The sequence below is a fragment of the Papio anubis genome, chromosome 14 (assembly GCF_008728515.1).
Source record: "Papio anubis isolate 15944 chromosome 14, Panubis1.0, whole genome shotgun sequence".
In the NCBI taxonomy this organism is placed as follows: Eukaryota; Metazoa; Chordata; class Mammalia; order Primates; family Cercopithecidae; genus Papio; species Papio anubis.
Genome location: NC_044989.1, coordinates 38,923,910 through 38,942,548, shown reverse-complemented (window position 1 = coordinate 38,942,548; position 18,639 = coordinate 38,923,910). Strand labels below are relative to the sequence as shown.

Here is an 18,639-nt window from a genome sequence, read left to right as displayed (position 1 = left end):
AGTGCAAGAAGCACTGGGCTATACCATCTTGTTATTAGACAACTATGCAGGCAAATAGCTATGTTATCAGGGCCTGTATTCAAAGGCCCTGAAGCCTAAATATTTTAAAATATTTCTTACAGCTGGATGTGGTAGCTCACACCTATAATCCCAGCACTTTGGGAGGCCAAGGTGGATCACTTGAGCCCAGGAGTTGAAGACAAGCCTGGGCAACATATCAAGACCCTCTTTGAAAAAAAAAAAAAAAAAAAAAGCTGGGCACAGAGGCTCTCATGCCTGTAATTCCAGCACTTTGGGAGGCCACGGCAGGCAGATCATGAGGTCAGAAGTTCGAGACCAGCCTGGTCAACATGGTGAAACCCGTCTCTACAGAAAATACAAACATTAGCTGGGCATGGTGATAAGTGCCTGATAATCCCAGCTACTGGGGAGGCTGAGGCAGGAGAATGGCTTGAACTCAGGAGGCAGAGGTTGCAGTGAGCCGAGATCATGCCACTGCACTCCAGCCTGAATGACAGAGCAAGACTGTCTCAAAAAAAAAAAAAAACACAAAAAACAGCGGGGCGTGGTGGCTCATACCTGTAATCCCAGCACTTTGGGAGGCTGAGGCGGATGGATCACCTGAGGTCAGGAGTTTGAGACCAGCCTGACCACCATGGAGAAACCCCATCTCTACTAAAAAAATACAAAATTAGTGGGGCGCGGTAGCGCATGCCTGTAATCCCAGCTACTTGAGAGGCTGAGGCAGGAGAATCACTTGAACCCGGGAGGCACAGGTTGTGGCGAGCCAAGACTGTACTATTGCACTCCAGCCTGGGGAACAAGAGTGAAACGCTGTCTCAAAAACCAAAACAAAAACTCCACAAAAAACCAGAAAACTGTAATTCAATAGGTAACGCTGTGTTCCAATAATTTTTTTTTTTTGAGATGGAGTCTCGCTCTGTCGCCCAGGGTGGAATGCAGTGGCGTGATCTTGGCTCACCGCAACCTCCATTTCCCGGGTTCAAGTGATTTTCCTGCCTCAGCCTCCTGAGTAGCTGGGACTACAGGTGCGTGCCACCACACCTGGCTAATTTTTTATATTTTTAGTAGAGATGGGGTTTCACCATATTGGCTAGGCTGGTCTTGAACTTCTGACCTTGTGATCCGCCCGCCTCAGCCTCCCAAAGTGCTGAGATTACAGGCGTGAGCCACCGTGCCTGGCCATAAATTTTTATTAACAAATATTGGCAGCAGGCAGAATTTGGCCAGAGCCCACAGTTTGCAGACTCCTGTCCTAGGGAGTCAGAAGCTCAAAGTTCTAATCTGATGTGGAAACTTTGGGGCCATTCTAGACATGCACCTGAAAAGACTCCCAAAGTAATGGGTACTTTTCTTTCGTTTTTTCTTTTTTTTTCTTTTGAGATGGACTCTCACTGTGTTGCCCAGGCTGGAGTGCAGTGCTGCGAGCTCGGCTCACTGCAACCTCTGTCTCCTGGGTTCAGGTGATTCTCCTGCCTCAGCCTCCTGAGTAGCTGGGCTTAACAGGTGCGCAACACCACAAACAGCTAATTTTTGTGTTTTTAGTAGAGACAGGGTTTCACCATGTTGGCCAGGATGGTCTCTATCTCTTGACCTCAAGATCCACACTCTTGGCCTCCCAAAGTGCTAGAATTACGGGCATGAGCCACAGCACCCAGCCTATATAATAGGTACCTTTTTTTTTTTTTTCCTTTGAGACGAAGTTTCACTCTTGTTACCCAGGCTGGAGTGCAATGAGGTGATCTCAGCTTACCACAACCTCTGCCTCCTGGGTTCAAGCGATTCTCCTACCTCAGCCTCCCGAATAGCTGGGATTACAGGCATGTGTCACCACACCCGGCTAATTTTGTATTTTTAGTAGAGACAGAGTTTCTCCATGTTGGTCAGGCTGGTCTCAAACTCCCGACTTCAGGTGATCCACCTGCCTCAGCCTCCCAAAGTGCTGGGATTACAGGCGTGAGCCACCGCACCTGGCCTGTAACAGGTACCTTTCTAATCCAGAACCTCCGTAGAGAGTCCTGGCCTCTCACTGGCTTTCAAGGGGGTAGGGTTAAGTGTAGGTGAAGTATGCTTCCTGCATTCTCTTTCCTCAGTAAAGCTTGAACCAGAGAATGGAGACTATAGGCAGAAAGCATTGTAAGTCTGAAGACTGAGTTGAATCTAGTAGGCAAAATAACTGGATTGAGTTCAGCAGCAAAATATCTTGTCACTTTAACCTTTTTTCTCAGAACTATTATCAGGTAATGGTCACTTCAAAGGTTTTGAAAGTCAGCTGGGCGGGGTGGCTCAGGCCTGTAATCCTAGCACTTTGGGAGGCCAAGGAGAGTGGATCACTTGAGGCCAGGAGTTCAAAACCAGCCTGACCAACATTGTGAAACCCTGTCTCTACTAAAAACACAAAAAAGTTAGCCAGGCATGGTGGCATGCGCCTGTAATCCCAGCTAATCAGGAGGCCGAGGCAAGAGAATCACGTGAACCCGGGAGATGGAGGTTGCAGTGAGTAGAGATCACGCCACTGCACTTCAGCCTGGGTAACAGAGCAAGACTCCACCTCAAAATAAATAAATAAATAAATAAGGCTTTGAAAGTTAAGGCTTACATTTTATTAGTAGTCAAAACTTTCAAGTTTCAACCAAAAAAGGGCAGTCTTGATTCAAAAACTATTTCATCATGACACCAAAAGACAAATTCTAAAAAAAAATTAAAAATTAAAAAATAAAAGACAAATATTTTAAAAACAGACACATATAGCGAAGAGACTTAACAAGACCATGATCTTACCATAATATTTTATATTGAATCTAACATGTTACATTTTTTTCCAAATGCTTTCCTTGCCTAACAAAAATGGGGTATAACCCCATCACAAGAAAAGACCCATACAAGTGAAACCCTGTCTCTACTAACATACAAAAAATTAGCCAGGCGTGGTGGCGGGCGCCTGTAATCCCAGCTACTCAGAGGCTGAGGCAGGGGAATTGCTTGAACCTGGGAGGCAGAGGTTGCAGTGAGCCGAGATCGCGCCACTGCACTCCAGCCTGGCGACAGAGCGAAACTCCATCTCAAAAAAAAGAAAAAAGAAAAGACCCATACAATTCTGAAGTCCCTGTGCTAATTTTATTGCATGGGATGCTATCCTTGCCCTAGTTCATTAATTTCCCAAGGAAATTAGCACTTATAACCCGCTCCTTTGATTTTACCAAAACAAAGAATTACACACACACACACACACACACACACACACAGAGTCATGTACCTTTAAAGTCCTACAATCAGATGATGAACTTAACATTCAAAACATTTTATGAGGGATAAAAAATAGTCTTTTTCTATCAGTATGTTCACACTTCCTGGCCTCTCATTGGGAAGCTGTAAGATGTCCTTCAATAAGATCCTGAACACGAGACAGAATAATCTCATTAGAGCTGCTGCAATTTTCTGGACCATATGGTGGGTCGATAGTCAGGACCCCAGCCACACAGAGAGTCCTTGGAGAATCTCCCTGTTCAGTGATGGGGATGTGGTTCTTCTCAAGCCATTTCTTTAAGCTGTTCTTTCTCTCTTCCAGATCCTCTGGGCTGTACGCTTTGCAGTCTCCAGATGTGAACAAATGTATCAGCTTCTCCCTCACTCTATGGTCCCCTTCATTCACAGTTTCAACAGTCTGCACAGCATGTCCCATAATTCCGGTCACAGACATGCTGCCATCTTCAAGGAAGTTCACAAGGACGATACTTTGGAGGAAAAGTAAGTTCAGAGGCATCATCAACCCAAGTAGGTCACTAAAATAATAGATGACACTCTACTCTGTTTGAAATGAATCCTGTCACCAACGAATGCTTCCATTTATTCAACAAATATTCACTAAGGATTCTAAATATGTAAACTTTTTGCCTAGCCTACAGCCAATCATTGTGGGATACAATTAAAGGACTAAACAAGAGTTATGAATGCCTTAAATGTGTATTAGAAAAGAAGGCAGGATAGCCAGGCGTGGTGGCTCACACCTGTAATCCCAGCACTTTGGGAGGCCGAGGCAGGTGGATCATGAGGTCAGGAGTTCAAGACCAGTCTCTGGCCAAGATGGTGAAACCCAATCTCTACTAAAAATACGAATATTAGCCCGGCGTGATGGCAGGCATCTGTAATCCCAGCTACTTGGGAGGCTGAGGCAGAGAATTGCTTGAACCTGGGAGGCGGAGGTTACAGTGAGCCGAGGTCACGACACTGTACTTCAGCCTGGGCAACAGAGCACGACTCCATCTCGGGGAAAAAAAAAAAAAAAAGGCCGGGCGCGGTGGCTCAAGCCTGTAATCCCAGCACTTTGGGAGGACAAGACGGGTAAATCACTTGAGGTCAGGAGTTCAAGACCAGCTTGGCCAACATGGTGAAACCCCATCTCTACTAAAAATACAAAAATTAGTTGGGTGTGGTGGCACACGTCTATAATCACAGCTACTCGGGAGGCTGAGGCAGGAGAATCACTTGAATCCGGGAAGCAGAGACTGCAGTGAGCCGAGATGGAGCCATTGAACTCCAGCCTGGCTGACAGAAAAAGGCTCTGTCTCCAAAAAAAAAAAGGCCAGGTGAGGTGGCTCACGCCTATAATCCCAACACTTTGGTTGGGAGGTCAGGCGGGCGGATCACAGGATCACAAGGATCACAACATCAGGAGATGGAGACCACCCTGGCTACCACGGTGAAACCCCATCTGTACTAAAAATATGTGCCTGTAATCCAGCCACTTAGGAGGCTGAGGCGGGAAAATCACTTGAAACGGGGAGGTGGAGGTTGCAGTGAGCTGAGATCATGCCACTGCACTCCAGCCTGGGCAACACAGCGAGACTCCATCTCAAAAAAAAAAAGTTTTTGTGGTTACATTTATTTAAAGTCCTTATCTTTTAAGAGATATAGTGAAGTATATATAAACAAAATTATAGGCTGGGGACAGTGGCTCAAGCCTATAATCCTAGCACTTTGGGAGGCCAAGGTGGGCACATCACCTGAGGTCAGGAGTTCAAGACCAGCCTGGCCAACATAGCGAAACCCCATTTCTTTTTTTTTGAGACGGAGTCTGGCTCTGTCGCCCAGGCTGGAGTGCAGTGGCCGGATCTCAGCTCACTGCAAGATCCGCCTCCTGGGTTCACACCATTCTCCCGCCTCAGCCTCCCGAGTAGCTGGGACCACAGGCGTCCGCCACCTCGCCCGGCTAATTTTTTGTATTTTTTAGTAGAGACGGGGTTTCACCGTGTTAGCCAGGATGGTCTCGATCTCCTGACCTCGTGAACCGCCCATCTCGGCCTCCCAAAGTGCTGGGATTACAGGCTTGAGCCACCGCGCCCGGCCGCGAAACCCCATTTCTACTAAAAATACAAAAAATTAGTGGGGCATGTTGGCACATGCGTGTAACCCCAGCTACTCGGGAGGCTGAGGCACAAGAATCGCTTGAACCTGGGAGGTGGAAGTTGCAGTGAGCCAAGATCACACCACTGCACCACTCCAGCCTGGGCAACAGAATGAGACTTCATCCCCCCCTGCAAAAAAAAAAAAAATATATATATATATATATACACACACATACACACACACACATATATATGTGTATATATATGTGTGTGTATATATATGTGTGTGTGTGTATATATATATGGTAAGAATAATTTTTATGCCCCATTTCTATGAAGTTGCCTGGTCTGATAATGTAATCTATAGTCGGAACAGCATTTAGATTCAAAGGCAGTTAAGTTCTCATATGTAGGCTGGGTACAGTGACTCAGTCTGTAATGCCAGCACTCTAGGAGGCTAAGGCGGGCAGATCCTTGGAGCTCAGGAGTTTGAGACCAACCTGGGCAACACGGCAAAACCCCGTCTCTACAAAAAATACAAAAATCAGACGTGGTGGCGAATGCCTGTAGTCCCAGCTACTCAGGAGGCTGAGGCAGGAGAATCCATCGCTTGAACCTGCGAGACAGAGGTTACAGAAAGCTGAGATCTCGCCACTGCATTCCAGCCTGGGTGACAGTGAGACCCTGTCTCAAACAAACAAAAAATTCTTAGATGAAAGTATTAATAATTAGCCTTTCATTTATCTGCTTTGTTTGTCTATACAGGTAGCACAAAGGGGTGTCAAGATTTCAGGGAAGTAGGATGCATACTTACTTGGCAGAGACTGGGTCTGTAGTTAAAACCCATCCTTTATACTCATTCTTCTCACTGGCTGTCACTCGGACCTCTTTGTAAATGTAATCTTGCCATTCTAAGGGGCCTTTCTTCATCCATTCACTCATGATTGCCACCTGTCTAGGTCTGAAACAACCACCATTGCTGGTTAATATATGTTCCACCTAAGCAAATGTCTTATCCCTAATCTCCATCCTGTCCTAGAGACAGAGAACATCTGTGATTTGCCTCAAGTTCGTAATAAGTTACTTAACACAATTAATTATTAATGCATGTACTGATAGGAACTCATACTATAGTTGGGGAAAAGAACACGTGTAAAGGCTGCTTGAGAATTTTTCTTTCTCAGGAAAATAGTTAATATGTACAATTCGGCCTAAAGCAGAGGGGACACCAATTTGCCGCGGGTGCAGTCTGAGGAAATTCACCCAGCACATATCTATTCCGGTGCACAACCACATTCCAAATCGCTTTAACTCTGGCCTGCAGATGATGCTCAAACCCTTCAACTCTGCTTTTCCTTCCATCGACCAAAGGACTTCGTCCCACTCCTCAACTGAAGCAGAGAACTCTCCTGATATCCACCCACGCGCTCTCTGGCTCTGTGTCTCCGCTGGATCCCGCCATCGAGAGGCACCCCGATTTATGACAACTGTCCTTAAAATTTGTTTGAAGGATGCACAAACGAGGCGGCAGCGGCCAGAGCTCTAGAGCTTAGATTTCTGGTCCTGTCCTGCAGCCACACGACACCTAAGGCTGTACTCAAAACCAAGTGGTACTTAACGTTTAAGTACCTGACAAACGAGAAAAATACCGGTTAAAAAACTCCTTGCAACACTGGGTACTCAGCAACCACGCTTTGAGGAAGGACCGTTGAGAGGAGCCCGCCTGAGACCAGCATGCTTTGCGCCGGTCGTCACTTCCTTCCCCCAGAATCCTCTGTTTTGTAGTCCTACTTGGAGGTCTGGGAGTCGCGGAATCTCCAGTGTAGGAGGCGGACAGGGGCTAAGATTCTTCTCTAATAATAATAATAAGCCCGCATGTCCTCTAGGGCTATCCCTCTCCATTGCCACGACGGACATTTCAAATAATCTCTTTTTTTTCTTTAAAGAGGAAAAAGCGGCCGGGCGCGGTGGCTCACGCCTGTAATCCCAGCACGTTGGGACACCAAGGCGGGCGGATCAGGAGTTTGAGACTGGTCAGGAGTTCGAGACCAGTAAGGAATTCGAGACCAGCCTGGCCAACATGGTGAAACCCCGTCTCTACTAAAAATACAAAAAATTAGCCGGGCCTAGTGGCGGGCGCCTGTAATCCCAGCTACTCAGGAGGCTGAGACAGGAGAATCGCTTGAACCCGTGAGGCGGAGGTTGCAGTGAGCCGAGACCGCACCATTGCACTCCAGCCTAGGCAACAAGAGAGAAACTTCGTCTCAAAAAAATTAAAAATAAAAATAAATAAAGAGGAAAAAGCTCGTACTAGGTCCTCAATGATGGTAGACTTGGAAATGCACTTTTGCCTTAGAATCAAAGCACATGAACCCTCAGGGTAAATCCTAAAGCTCTAGGAATGTGAGGTGAACGTGCCGTGGAGAAGAGCGATAGGGCTACTACAGGAAAGGGGTCCTGATCCAGACCCCGAGAGAGTTGTTGGATCTCGCGCAAGAAAGAATTTAGAGCGAGTCCGCAGTGCAAAGCAAAAGCAAGTTTATTAAGAAAGTAAAGTGGTGAAAGAACAGCTGCTCCGTAGACAGAGTAGGATGTTCCCGAAAGTAAGGGGAACATGTCCATCCTAGATACAATAGTCCTATATATGAGGAGATGCGCTCTACTTCAAGGGTTTATGATAAAAGGATTAATTTTCTTAATTACTGTATTTTGCAAACATCAATATTATTATCTTTAAAGTAAAATTAGGAATGCCTTTGTTCTCCAGATATTGGGATATCTGGACCCTTCCAAGTCTGGGTCTGTTTAGTAAACTTTTTTTTTTTTTTTTTTTTTGAGACAGAGTCTCACACTGTCACCCAGGTGGAGTGCAATGGTGTGGTCCCGGCTCACTGAGAACCTCCACCTCCCGAGTTCAAGCGATTCTCGTGCCTTAGCCTCCCCAGTGGCTAGGATTACAGGCATGCGCCACCACATCTGGCTAATTTTTGTATTTTTAGTAGAGACGGGGTTTTGCAGTGTTGGCCAGACTGGTCTCAAACTCCCAACCTCAAGTGATCCGCCCGCCTCAGCTTCCCAAAGTGCTGGGGTTACAGGTGTGAGCCACCGCGCCCGGCGGCAAACGTTATTAATTTGTTCCCTTAACCATAAACATCAAGAGGCTAGGAATGCCTAACTTTCTGAGAATGCAGCCCAGCAAGTCTCCGCCTCATTTCCCTAGCCCTCACTCAAAATGGAGTCACTCTGATTCCAACGTCTCTGACACGGCCAAGGTATTTCTTGTTTGCTTGGCTTGTATAGGGCAATTAAAATGCCTGCTCCTTTGGGATGTGCACTCAGTACAATCTTGTTAAAGGTGCAGAAGCTGGAAAGAAATGAACCAAACCGGGTTGAATTTCATCTAGCAGATCACTCTCTATAAACCCCTCCAGTGGAAAAGTGCAAAAGACTTGCTTCTGCTACAGATTTCTGGTCATGCACTTAACTGGCTTCTGGCATGATCCAGAATCTTTTTTAGAACTAAAAAATGGTACAAGGTGCTAAACGCTGAATTCCTGGAAATGTAAAAACCAAGGGAGATTTACAAAAACCGAATGAAAAGACTATTAAAGGTGTAGAAAGCATCAAAAATTAATCAGCTTTTCCCTTACTCCTTGAAATTTAAATTCCATGTAATCTTCAAAGTATATTTTCTTATTGTCATCATTTCAATAATCTTTCCCATAGCCTTTATTCATTACATGATTGGCTGATTATATTAATGTAGTTTTAGTGGATTGTTAGATTTTGCTGGTTAACGCCCTCTGTAAATCTACAAAGAGCTCATATAAGTGCCAATTGTTATCATAGTGTGAAGGAAAACACTTGAACTCGTAAAAATTCGGTCCAAAAGAGTTACAACCAACATGTGACAAACTTCATTTTCTTTTTTTTTTCTTTTTTTCGAGACGGAGTCTCGCTGTATCGCCAGGCTGGAGTGCATTGGCATGATCTCAGCTCACTGCAACCTCCACCTCCCAGGTTCAAGCAATTCTCCTGCCTCAGTCTCCTGAGTAGCTGGGACTACAGGCACCCGCCACCACGCCCAGCTAATTTTTGTATTTTTTAGTAGACACAGGATTTCACCATGTTGGCCAGGATGGTCTCGATCTCTTGACCTTGTGATCCGCCTGCCTCGGCGTCCCAAAGTGCTGGGATTACAGGCGTGAGCCACTGTGCCCCGCCAACAAACTGTTCATTTTCATTTTAAGCTGTACTCTATACTCCAGAATGAAAGACTTTGGCCTGTGTGTGTGTGTGTGTGTGTGTGTGTGTGTATTCTACAAATAGAAACGAGTGTCGGCCGGGCGCGGTGGCTCAAGCCTGTAATCCCAGCACTTTGGGAGGCCGAGACGGGCGGATCACGAGGTCAGGAGATCGAGACCATCCTGGCTAACACGGTGAAACCCCGTCTCTACTAAAAAAATACAAAAAACTAGCCGGGCGAGGTGGCGGGCGCCTGTAGTCCCAGCTACTCGGGAGGCTGAGGCAGGAGAATGGCGGGAACCTGGGAGGCGGAGCTTGCAGTGAGCTGAGACCCGGCCACAGCACTCCAGCCTGGGCGACAGAGCGAGACTCCGTCTCAAAAAAAAAAAAAAAAAAAGAAACGAGTGTCAAGGTAAACTTCAGTTACTCCCCATCCTTTTTGTTTTGTTTTGTTTTTGGTTTTGAGACAAGGTCTCATTCTTTCTCCCGGGGTGAAGTGCAATGCAAGGGCCATGATTCACTGCAGACTGGACTTCCTGGGCTCAAGCGATCCTCCTGTCTCAGCTTCCAGAGTAACAGGGACTACAAGCGTGTGCCACCATGCCCTCCCTGCTGATGTTTGTTTGTTTGTTTGTTTGTTTGTTTGTTTGTTTTAATTTTTGGTAGAGACAAGGTCTTGCCATGTTGCCCAGGATGGTTTCTAACTCCTGAGCTCAAGCGATCCTCTTGCCTCAGCCTCACAAAGTGCTGGGATTACAGGCATGAGTCACCCTGCCTGGCCAGTTACTCTTTTTAAGGTGATGAGACTGGGGCAATTTCCCTACCTTTTTGCCCCTTTAGCCTTGTAAGTAAAATTCTCAGGAACTGCTGATGCAAATCACTGACTTCTAAGAGACTGGTGCCCAGCCCACTTCCTAACACAAGTTCTCAGAATGGCCCTCTCCTGTAGCTGGTTGTCACTGAGTTCAAATGGGGCTACCTCCTTTCCTAGGTCAGCCCTTACCGTTGGTCCCCCTAGAGCCTTTCACTCCATTTGGTGTCCCTCCCTTCACATTCTCTGCTTTTCTACTTCTCCTCCATCTCCTTCCAAAGATTTGCCAGCCTCACCCTCAAACCCACAAACACACACATACCTTTCTCCGCCAAATCCAAAATGACTTATTTTATTTATTTATTATTATTATTATTTTATACAGTCTTACTCTGTCACGCAGGCTGGAGTGTAGTGGTACCACTCGACTCATTGCAGCCTTGATCTCCCAGGATCAAGTAATCCTCCTGCCTTGGCCTCCCAAGTAGTTGGGACTATAGGAACGCTCCACCATGCCTGGGTAATTTTTTCTAGAGACGGGTTCTCACTGTGTTGCTACACTGGTCCTGAACTGCTGGGCTCAAGCAATCTGCCCGCCTTGGCCTCCCAAAGTACTAGGATTACAGGGGTGAGACACAGCACCCGGTCACTTCTTTTTTTTTTTTTTTTTTTTTTTTTTTTTTTGAGACGAAGTCCCGCTCTGTCGCCCAGGCTGGAGTGCAGTGGCCAGATCTCAGCTCACTACAAGCTCCGCCTCCCGGGTTCACGCCATTCTCCTGCCTCAGCCTCCGAGTAGCTGGGACTACAGGCGCCCGCCACCTCGCCCGGCTGGTTTTTTGTACTTTTTTTTTAGTAGAGACGGGGTTTCACCGGGTTAGCCAGGATGGTCTAGATCTCCTGATCTCGTGATCCGCCCGTCTCGGCCTCCCAAAGTGCTGGGATTACAGGCTTGAGCCACCGCGCCCGGCCTCCCGGTCACTTCTTTAACTAACTTCTGTTTGTTAGAACTTGTGCCAGGCACTATTCTAATTACTTTCAAACATTCACTCATTTGGTGAATGACTACACAGGCTATAGACAATGGGGAAATTTTGATATATGGAGTGGCATGATTCAATTAGTATATTAGAAAGGATTAGAATCAGTAAATAAGCTACAGAGAATCAGGAAATGTTGCTTTATGGGATGATGATATGATTAAATTAGTATATTAGAAAGGATGCTGAGAAATTGGATATGGGGAAAATAGTGAAGTATAGAGCAGCTACACCATGAGACATTATATAAAATATACTTTCCTGCTTAGAATAATAGTATTATGAAAAAGACTCCAGAACAACCATCTTTCTAATAGAAAATGTGGGCCGGGCACAGTGGCTCACGCCTGTAATCCCAGCACTTTGGGAGGCCGAGGTGGGAGGATCACGAGATCAGGAGTTCAAGACCAGCCTGACCAATATGATGAAACCCCATCTCTGCTAAAAATACAAAAATTAGCCAGGCATAGTGACATGCACCTGTAATCCCAGCTACTCAGGAGGCTGAGGCAGGAGAATCAATTGAACCCAGGAGGTGGAGGTTGTAGTGAGCTGAGATCGCACTACTGCACTCCAGTCCGGGTGACACAGCGAGACTCCATCTCAAAAAAAAAAAAAAAAGAAAAAGAAAAGAAAAAGAAAAAGAAAAGAAAAAGAAAAAGGAAATCCAATTTTAGGCTGAGAGAGATGGCTTATGACTGCAATCCCAGCACTTTGGGAGGCCAAGGCCGGTGGATTGCTTGAGGTCAGGAGTTGGAGACCAGCCTGGCCAACATGGTGGAACCCCATCTCTACTAAAAATACAAAAAATTAGCTGGGTGTGGTGGTGCGTGCCTGTAGTCCCAGCTGCTCAGGAGGCCGAGGAACGAAGAATCGCTTGAACCTGGGAGGCAGAGGTTGCAGTAAGCTGAGATTGCACCACTGCACTCCAGCCTGGGCGACAGGGCAAGACATTGAAAAGAGAGAAAGAGAGACAGAGAGAGAGACAGAGAGAGGGAGAGAGGGAAGAAGGAAGGGAGGGAGGGAGGGAGGGAGGGTCCAATCTTAGAGAGATGTGTCTCCAAATTGATTAGTGTTATCTACCCTGCCCAGAGGGAAGATTTTACAACCTCAGAGAGGGAAGATTGGTTTCCCTGGCAGTAAAGTGAAGGTAAGATTGTTTTCCAAGGATGAAAATGCTTTGGTTGGGTGTGGTGACTCACTCCTTAATCCCAGTACTTTGGGATACTGAGGCGGGAGGATTGCTTGAGGTCAGGAGTTCGAGACCAGTCTGGCCAACATGGTGCAACCCCATTTCTACTAAAAATACAAAAATGAGTTGGGTGTGGTGGTGCTCATCTGTGGTCCCAGCTACTTGGGTGACTGAGGCAGGAGAATCACTTGAACCCAGGAGGGGGAGGCTGCAAGAAGCCAAGATCACGCCACTGTACTCCAGCCTGGGTGACAGAGCGAGACTCCATCTCAAAAAAAAGAAAGAAAAATCATCTGTTCAATGGAAATGTTAAGAAAAAAACAGAACGAAGGAAAAAGTGCTTCAATAGCACTATATCTATGTTTATGTACAGGAAAGCGACAGTGAGGTACCTTCTTCAAGCTCTAATAAACTGGCACTAAAAATTAAACTAAATGGATGTGAGCACTTTGCTGGGTGCAGTGGCTCACACCTGTGATCCCAACATTTTGTCAAGACCCTGTCTTAAAAAAAAAACACAGCATACACCAAATTTCGTTAGAAAAGAGATTAAGGGCCAGGTGCAGTGGCCCAGACTGTAATCTCAGCACTTTGAGAGGCCGAGGTGGGTGGATCATCTAAGGTCAGCAGTTGGGGCATGGTGGTAGGCGCCTATAATTCCAGGACCCGGGAGACTGAGACAGGAGAATTGCTTGAACCTGGGAGGCGGAGGTTGCAGTGAGCCGAGATCGTGCCACTGCACCCCAGCCTGGCAACAGAGCGAGACTCCATCTCAAAAAAAAAAAAAAAAAGGAAAAGAAAAAGAAAACAGCCCTCTCTCTAGTGACAGAGAGAGGACTTCCAAGAGGAAAAGGCCCTCAAGAGCCCTTTGGAATTCTGAAACTTTGAGCTTTGAGAAGTTTCCTACATTGCAGGAAGTGGAAACTTAAATTCATCTTTGCAGAAGATCTTTGCTTTGTGATGAGAAAGCCACCATAAAAAACCTTTTAGTTGTAGAACTAAAGCAAGTCCTCATCTAACTCCAACATTGAAACCGCCCCTATAAACTTTATAAGATTAATCGGGGAAGAAACAAAAGTAAACCAAGTTTGCAGCACATGCAGCATTAATCTTGAGGTCAGCTTAATCCTGAGGCCAGCTTAACCCTGAGGTCAGCTTGATCCTGAGGTCAGCTTGATCCTGAGGTCAGCTTAACCCTGAGGTCAGCTTAATCCTGAGGCCAGCTTAATCCTGAGGCCAGCTTAATCCTGAGGTCAGCTTGATCCTGAGGTCAGCTTAATCCTGACCTGCTTCCTCGTAGTTGTTTGGCGCCTATTATCCTAGGATCATGTAGACCCCGTTAGAAGATTTTAGTCCCCCATAACTGCTCTAGAGATAACCTGAACATTATTAAAGGGTTTCCCTTTGAGACATGCCTTCAGATCCCACATACTGGTAACACTCCTATGCCAGCTGATCTGCAGGACCTCGCTAATGCCAGCTGGTCTGAGGGACCTCACAAAAAGCTGATTCACCAGAGAATGCAGTTTCCACATCCTGATGATTTCATCCCTTTTGCCCTGACCAATTGATAACCCCAAATCTCTGACCCCTTGCCCTTCATGATAGCCTTTAAAACCAATTGATAACCCCAAATCTCTGGCCCCTTGCCCTTCATGATAGCCTTTAAAACCCAAGCCCAGGGAAGGGCATGGTGGGTCACGCCTGTAATCCCAGCACTCTGGGAGGCTGAGACAGGTGGATCACCTGAGGTCAGGAGTTTGAGACCAGCCTGGCCAACATGGTGAAACCCTGTCTCTACTAAAAATACAAAAAATTAGCCAGGCGTGGTGTTGGATGCCTGTAATTCCAGCTACTCGGGAGGCTGAGGCAGGAGAATCTCTTGAACCCGGGAGGCAGAGGTTGCAGTGAGCCTAGATCATGCCATTGCATTCCAGCCTGGGCAACAAGAGCGAAACTCAGTTTCAAAAAACAAAACAAAACACAATAAAAAACCCAGGCTCAGAACTCCTTGGAGAGATGGGTTTGAAAGTCTTCTCCCATCTCCTTACTCGGTGCTCTGCCGTCATTAAACTCTCTGCCACATCCCTGCTGTCTCAGTGTAATGGATCTGTTACTGTGCAGTGGGCATACAAACCTGTTCGTCCTATAACAGTGTATTCGGAGAAAACAGTGACATTGCAATTAAACTGAAAGCATCTGCTCTAAAGTTAGACTGAAAAGCCAAATGAGCTGGTGCATTCACAGTTGTATATAGTTGAATCATGTTATAATTTGGTTTTAAAGTACCTATCTAAATGCTGTAGCTCAGTGTTACCTAGATTCCAAATGGATATTTATTAAAATGAAATTACATTCCCCCCCACCACCACCAAAAAAAACTACATTATAGTGGTTTAAAATCAGAAAACTTTTCTGAGAGACTGGGTCTTACACTGTCACCCAGGCTGGAGTGCAATGGTATAATCATAGCTCACTTGCAGCCTCAAACTCCCGGGCTCAACTGTTCTTCCCACCTCAGCCACTCAAGTAGCTGGGACCACAGGCGTGCGCCACCACGTCCAGTAGAAAACTTTAAAATCAGACTAAGAACTAGAAATCAAGATAACTATAATTGATTAATTCCAGCTCCCAAAGGCAGCCTCCCAAAGTGCTGGGATTACAGGCATGAGCCACCCTGTCCAACCTAAAATAAACCTTTTTAAGACTCACAGTAAGCACTTAAATATCTGTTGATTGATGTGAGATTTCATTTGCTAGGAGAGAGTTCAGTTCAAGTTTTTCTAAAAAGTCCCTGAGAAAAGAATGCACTATTTAGGGTGGATGATGTCTTTTTTTTTTTTTTTTTTTTTGAGACGGAGTCTCGCTCTGTCACCCAGGCTGGAGTGCAGTGGCTGGATCTCTGCTCACTGCAAGCTCCGCCTCCCGGGTTTACGCCATTCTCCTGGCTCAGCCTCCCGAGTAGCTGGGACTACAGGCGCTCGCCACCTCGCCCGGCTAGTTTTTTGTACTTTTTAGTAGAGACGGGGTTTCACCGTGTTAGCCAGGATGGTCTCGATCTCCTGACCTTGTGATCCGCCCGTCTCGGCCTCCCAAAGTGCTAGGATTACAGGCTTGAGCCACCGCGCCCGGCCGATGATGTCTTAATGTACACACCCTGACTGGACAGACTGGCTACAGGCTTCCAAGTCTCCATCTTTTAAACCAGTGAAAGAAAAAAAAATCCAAGCTTTTTAGTTTAACTTCAGCACTATCAGTGAACTCCCTAGAGTCTTTCTGCAGCGGAAGATGGGGTGGGCGCACTTCCGCTGCAGGGACACTAGAAAACCTAGTTTGACCAAAAAGTTGATAAATCTGTGGATATAAATCTGTCCACTGCTCCAGTTGCTCCCATCACCAGAGCACTTAACAGTTGCTCATCCATCCACAATAGGAAGGTCAACTATTGCTGGCGATTCTGATCAACACATTGCCTGAAGTCTGAGATCTGTGTCACTGAATTTCAGCCTTTACAAAGTGGGGCTTTTGGCTGGCCACACTGACTCACACTTGTAATCCCAGCAGTTTGAGGGCCAAGGAAGGCAGATCACTTGAGCTCAGGAGTTTCAGACCAGCCTGGGCAACATGGTGAAACCCCATCCCCTCAAAAAATACAACATTTTGTCTAGGTGTGGAGGCACATGCCTGTAGTCCCAGCTACTCTTGAGGCTGAGGTGAGAGGATTGCTTGAGCCCAGGAGGCAGAGGTTGCAGTGATCCATGATAGTGCCACTGCACTCCAACTTGGGCAAGAGCCAGACTCTTGTCTCCAAAAAAAAAAAGAAGAGAAAAAAAAGTAAGTGGGGCTCTCACACTGAATCTCATCACACAGCTTCTCAGCACAAATCTTTACCCCTGTCAGGGCAGGAATGTGATAGTGATAAAATGGCAGTGCAAGGGTAGCAGCAGCTGCCTCCATTAGAAAATTAATTAGAGCATCTTTGTTTCATGGTTTGAAAAGAAAAGTGCAGTGACATCAATGCCATTGGCTTCTATTTCTTCTGCATGTTGGGCCAGTTCTTACGATTTTTTCAAGCTCAGTACTCCTATATGAATTATTGATCCAACATTTACCAGTTTATTATAAACAATATTATAAAGGATACATATGAAGAAATGTATATGGGGGGCCAGGCCCAGTGACTCACACTTGTATCCCCAGCACTTTGGGAGGCCGAGGTGGGTGGATCACCTGCAGTCAGGGGTTCAAGACCAGCCTGGCCAACATGGTGAAACCCCATCTCTACAGAAAATACAAAAATGAGCCAGGCGTGGTGGTGTGCACCTGTAGTCCCAACTACTCGAGAGACTGAGGCGGGAGAATGACTTGAACCTGAGAGGTAGAGGTTGCAGTGAACCAAGATCATGCCATTGTACTCCAGCCTAGGTGACAAGAGTGAAACTCTGTCTCAAAAAAAAGAAAGAAAGAAAGAAAGAAAAAACAATGCATATGGGGGACGGGACGTGGAGCATCTGTGTCCTCCCTGGGTGCACCACCCTCCAGGAATCTCTATGTGTTCAGCTATCTGGAAATTCCACCTACTACCCTTTTTATTGTATTGTATTTTTCATTTTTTGAGATGGAGTCTTGCTCTGTTGCCCAGGCTGGAATGCAGTGGCGCCATCTCAGCTTACTGCAACCTCTGCCTCCCAGGTTCAAGCGATTCTCCTGCTTCAGCCTCCCAAGTAGCTGGGATTACAGGTGCCCGGCACCACAGCCGGCTAATTTTTTGTATTTTTAGTAGAGACGGACTTTTGCCATGTTGGCTAAGCTCTTCTCGAACTCATGACCTCAAGTGATCTGCCCGCCTCGGCCTCCCAAAGAGTTGGGATTATAGACGTGAGCCACCGCACCCAGCCTACTACCCTTTTTAACTATGTCCCTTGATACCACTTGGTAGCTTATTGTTATTGGCATATGTGTTTTGGCAGCTGCTGTATGTAGCTTGGTTCACTTAACCATTTCACACAACCTTCTTATGAGGCTTCAAAGCTAAAAATCTTCAGTTTCCCTTGCAGGTAGGACTGGCCATATGAATACATCTAGCCAATGAGATACACATGGAAGTCTCTAAGAAGGCCATCCCTTCTGGAATAAAAAAGGCGAAACCTCCTAGGAAGGAGAAAGATCTTTTTGTCCCTTTACCATTCTTCCTCCAGCCTGCCTGACTTGGACATAAGGCCTAGAGGTGAGGCAGCCTCTTTCCATCACGAGGAGACATGCATAAGAAGGCTTACATGCTAAGTAGAAAGATAAAAGAAAAATCAAAAGAGCCATGAACTATCAGACCTGCACTACCTACCTTCAGATTTCTTTTGTTTGGGACAAATTAATGCCCGTCTAATCCCTGTGTTTTGAGTGTTTCCACCCAAACGAAACCCTTTCCTTTTCTTTCTTTTTTTTTTTTTTTTTTGGAGACAGGTTCTCACTCTGTCACCCAGGCTGAAGTGCAGTGATGCAATCTTGGCTCACTGCAACCTCCGCTTCACTGGTTCAAGTGATTCTCGTGCCTCAGGGTCCCCAGTAACTGGGATTACAGGCGAGCACCACCATGCCCGGCTAATTTTTATATTTTTAGTAGAGATGGAGTTTCGCCATGTTGGCCAGGCTGGTCTCGAACTCCTGACCTCAAGTGATTCACCCATCTCGGCCTCCCAAAGTGCTGGGATTACAGGTGTGAGCCACCGTGCCTGGCCAAACAAAATCCTTTTCTAAATTATCTCCCTAATAAGGCCCTCAGAAGAGAAACCGACTTTATATCCTCAGCACTGTTCAGTAACTGCATACAGTAGACATTCAATACATATTTGTTTAAGCAATTAATAAATGTGCTCTTCACTGGAAGAAGTTGAAATACTTTACAAAACCCAAAAGCATTTAGGCAGAGAGTTTCTGTTTCATAAGTGACCAAAATAAACAGAACAGAAAAAGTAAATTAACAGGTCAAAT

General features: G+C 46.1%; 1 protein-coding gene across 2 annotated transcripts; it reads right to left on the bottom strand.

Moving 5' to 3' along the window:
* Nucleotides 1-2,793: 2,793 nt before the first annotated feature.
* Nucleotides 2,794-7,175, bottom strand: GEMIN6 (gem nuclear organelle associated protein 6). Of its 2 annotated transcripts, none has more exons than XM_003908533.4 (3): nucleotides 7,016-7,175; nucleotides 6,181-6,327; nucleotides 2,794-3,755 (listed from the first exon to the last, which is right to left on the bottom strand). In XM_003908533.4, exons 2-3 carry the CDS (start codon nucleotides 6,306-6,308, stop codon nucleotides 3,380-3,382), a joined length of 504 nt encoding a protein of 167 aa, XP_003908582.1. In that variant the 5' UTR covers nucleotides 6,309-6,327; nucleotides 7,016-7,175; the 3' UTR covers nucleotides 2,794-3,379. The 2 variants fall into 2 exon arrangements, with proteins under 2 accessions (XP_003908582.1, XP_009182284.1); XM_009184020.4 differs by having other exon boundaries at nucleotides 6,996-7,121.
* Between the last annotated feature and the right edge of the window lie 11,464 nt (nucleotides 7,176-18,639).